The sequence below is a fragment of the Eimeria mitis genome, genomic scaffold (assembly GCF_000499745.2).
Source record: "Eimeria mitis Houghton genomic scaffold, Emh_scaff271, whole genome shotgun sequence".
NCBI classification, from domain to species: domain Eukaryota; phylum Apicomplexa; class Conoidasida; order Eucoccidiorida; family Eimeriidae; genus Eimeria; species Eimeria mitis.
The window spans coordinates 15764-18601 of NW_013571055.1; the positions used below are offsets into that span (position 1 = coordinate 15764).

The 2838-nt window shown below is 53.4% G+C and overlaps 1 protein-coding gene across 1 annotated transcript in view; it reads left to right on the forward strand.

The window, feature by feature from the left end:
- The window catches only part of EMH_0006250 (uncharacterized protein), a gene marked incomplete at both ends in the record, with an annotated part of 12422 nt that overhangs the window by 4846 nt on the left and 4738 nt on the right, over positions 1–2838 (forward strand). The window contains 7 exons of the mRNA XM_013497493.1: positions 180–300; positions 665–797; positions 1194–1272; positions 1472–1515; positions 1676–1825; positions 1954–2029; positions 2184–2436. Of these exons, the coding sequence (XP_013352947.1) occupies positions 180–300; positions 665–797; positions 1194–1272; positions 1472–1515; positions 1676–1825; positions 1954–2029; positions 2184–2436 (856 nt within the window). The remainder of the gene's footprint in view (positions 1–179; positions 301–664; positions 798–1193; positions 1273–1471; positions 1516–1675; positions 1826–1953; positions 2030–2183; positions 2437–2838) is intronic.

Here is a 2838-nt window from a genome sequence, read left to right on the forward strand (position 1 = left end):
ATGTATTGTATATCATGTATTGTATTGTATACTGGGTTGGTATGGCGAGCTGTACCCTGGGCAGGAGACAGCATCCCTTGTGTAAGCTGCTTGTGCTGCTGCTGCATCTGTTGCTGCAGCAGCAGCATATGTTTTATTTTCTCCTGCTGCTGCTGCTGCTGTGTGCATGCTGCATGCAGGGCTGGGCACTTGCCCTTCAGGGCCCAGTCTCTCAGCGCAGCAGCAAGAGATGTGCTGCAGCGCGCGCAGCTAACAAAGACAGAGCCAGAGGCCCCCTCCACCTCTGCGCTGCAGGAGGCTGTTGCTGCAGCAGCAACATTCCTGCAGTGTCACTACTACTCAGAGGCAAGCTCATCACCGCAGCAGCAACACAACAACCCCAGCAGCAGCAGCAGCAGTTGCTGCTGCTGCTGCAGCAAGAGCGGCAGATAAGAGTAGCAGCAACAGCAGCAGGTGAAAGCAGCAGCAACAGCAGCAGATAACAGCTGCAGCAACGGCGTTTTGCTGCAGCTCGCGAAGACACAGCAACACACTGCTGCTGCTGAATGTCTATAAACTTTGTCTTTGTTGTTTTGTCTCTCTCGCTATGTTGCCTGTCTCCTTTTTGTGCTGTCTCCTTGCCTGCATGCTCTGCTGTCTCCTGTCTCCTTTTGTCTCCCCGCAGGTCTCTGTGGGGCCCTACACTGTAGACTTTGCTCAGCCCCTTACAGGAGAGGAGCTGCATGCGCAGCAGCAGCAGCGGCAGCTGGACCCCAAGGCGTCGCTAGTAGGCGACGATGGTCTCTGGTCTCCCTCAGGTATGTCTCCGCAGCCTCAACGCTGCTGCTGCATGCATGCATGCATGCATGCATGCATGCATGCATGTGGGGCTTTCAGGGCCTGCTGTGGTATCGGTGATGACCCGTAGCAGGTGCTGATGCAGCAGCAGCAACAGCAGCTGCTGTTGCTGCTGCTACTGTGGCTGCTGCTGCTGCTGCTGGGGTGTGCTGTGTAGCCCTTTGCTTCAATATGAAGATTTGTGTTTCTGGCGGTGGGGTGGGGGTAATCATCTGCTGCTGTTGTTGCTGCTGTTGCTGCTGCTGCTGCTGCTGCTGTTGCTGCCGTTGATGCTGCTGCTGCTGCTGTTGCTGCCTTTGCTGCTGCCGTTGCTGCTGCTGCTGCTGCTGCGGTTTGCTGCTGCTGCTGTGTTTCAGCTGCTGAGGAGCTCAGGGCGAAGGCAGTGGTAGTGGAGGTGGACGGCCCGCAGCACTTCTACAGAGAGTCCCTGCACTGGTGAGGAGAAAGAGAGAAAGAGAAAAAAAAAAGAGAGACAGAGAGAGAAACATAAAAATACAGACAGAGGCAGACAGAGAAAGAGAGAGACAGATAGATAGATAAAGAGCCAGCAGAAAGAGACAGAAGGAGACAGAAAGAGACAGAAAGAGACAGACAGATTGCCTGTCTGCGTGGTGTATGTGTATGTACACCGCAGGAACTCTTCCTCCAAACTAAAACACAGAATACTGACGCGGTTAGGTGCGTTGTTTGCTCTCGTGCTGCTTCGCTTGCTGCTGCTGTGCTGCTGCTGTGCTGCTGCTGTGCTGCTGCTTTGCTGCTGCTGTGCTGCTGCTTTGCTGCTGCTGTGCTGCTGCTGTGCTGCTGCTGCGCTGCTGCTGTGCTGCTGCTGCTACTGCAGTCACCAGCTCTGCTGCAGCAGAGCTCTCCATAGAGCTACCAGGGCCCCTCGCAGCTTGCTGCTATAGAGAGACAGCCAGAGAGAGACAGACGGAGACAAGCAAGCATAAACAAACAAAAACAGAGAAGAGGACGGCAACAGGGGTGGGGGGTAAACATAGCTGCTGCCGCTTACTATACATCTCTCTTATCCTTTGTCTCCTGCTGCTGCTGCTGCTGCTGCTGCTGCTGCTGCTGCTGCCGCTGCTGCTGCTGCTGCTGCTGCTGCTGCTGCTGCAGGCTTTCGTGTTGCTCATATTCCTTACTACGATGTATTGCCCCTTAAGAGGGTGAGAGAGCTTCGGGCTTATGTTAGGTGAGCTTGTGCTGTCTCCTCATGTGTCTCCTTGACTGTTTCCTTTATCTCTCTCTTACAAAACATAACAAAAATAAACACAAATACATCCCCCCACTTGTTCTCTCTCTCTCTCTGTCTCTCTGTCTCTCTCTGTCTCTCTGTCTCTCTGCAGCCAAGCTGTTGCGCATGCATTACAGCAAGAGGCAAACTCTACCTTGGACCCTCCTGAGGTGTATCTACACAGCCAGGGGGGTGTTGGTTGCGAGCCAGCTCTCCGCGTGTTGCTAGAAGGTGAGGGGCCCCTGGGGGCCCCTGCCTCTGTACCCAGTGAGAGGGGCTCTGCACAGACACCAGGGGAGGGGGCCCCCAACGCCCAGGGGGGGTACGGGGGGCCCCCACAGCTAACAGATGCTTTGCTTCAGCAGGTGAGAGAGGCCCGCCTGTCTGACCCAAAGAAATCTCTGCGTATCTCGCTCATACGATGGAGGAGACAGAAGAAAAAGCAGCTGAGAATGCAGGCAGAGAGAAAAAAAACAGAAAAAGGAGACACATGAAATACCCACTAACACAATATACATTTAGATAAGCCCTAGCTCTTGTAACCATTCGTAATACGGGGGGGGCTTCTGTCTCCTGCTGCTGCTGCTGCTCCTGCTGCTGCTGCTGCTGCTGCTGCTGCTGCTGCTGAGGGAGAGAAGCAAAGCACGAAGAGGGAATTTCTTAAGATGTATTTATACTGCTCTTAGCCGTTTTTTATCCTATGCAGTTGAGAATACAGCATGCAACGCATTCAATACAATATATATATATATATATATATATATATA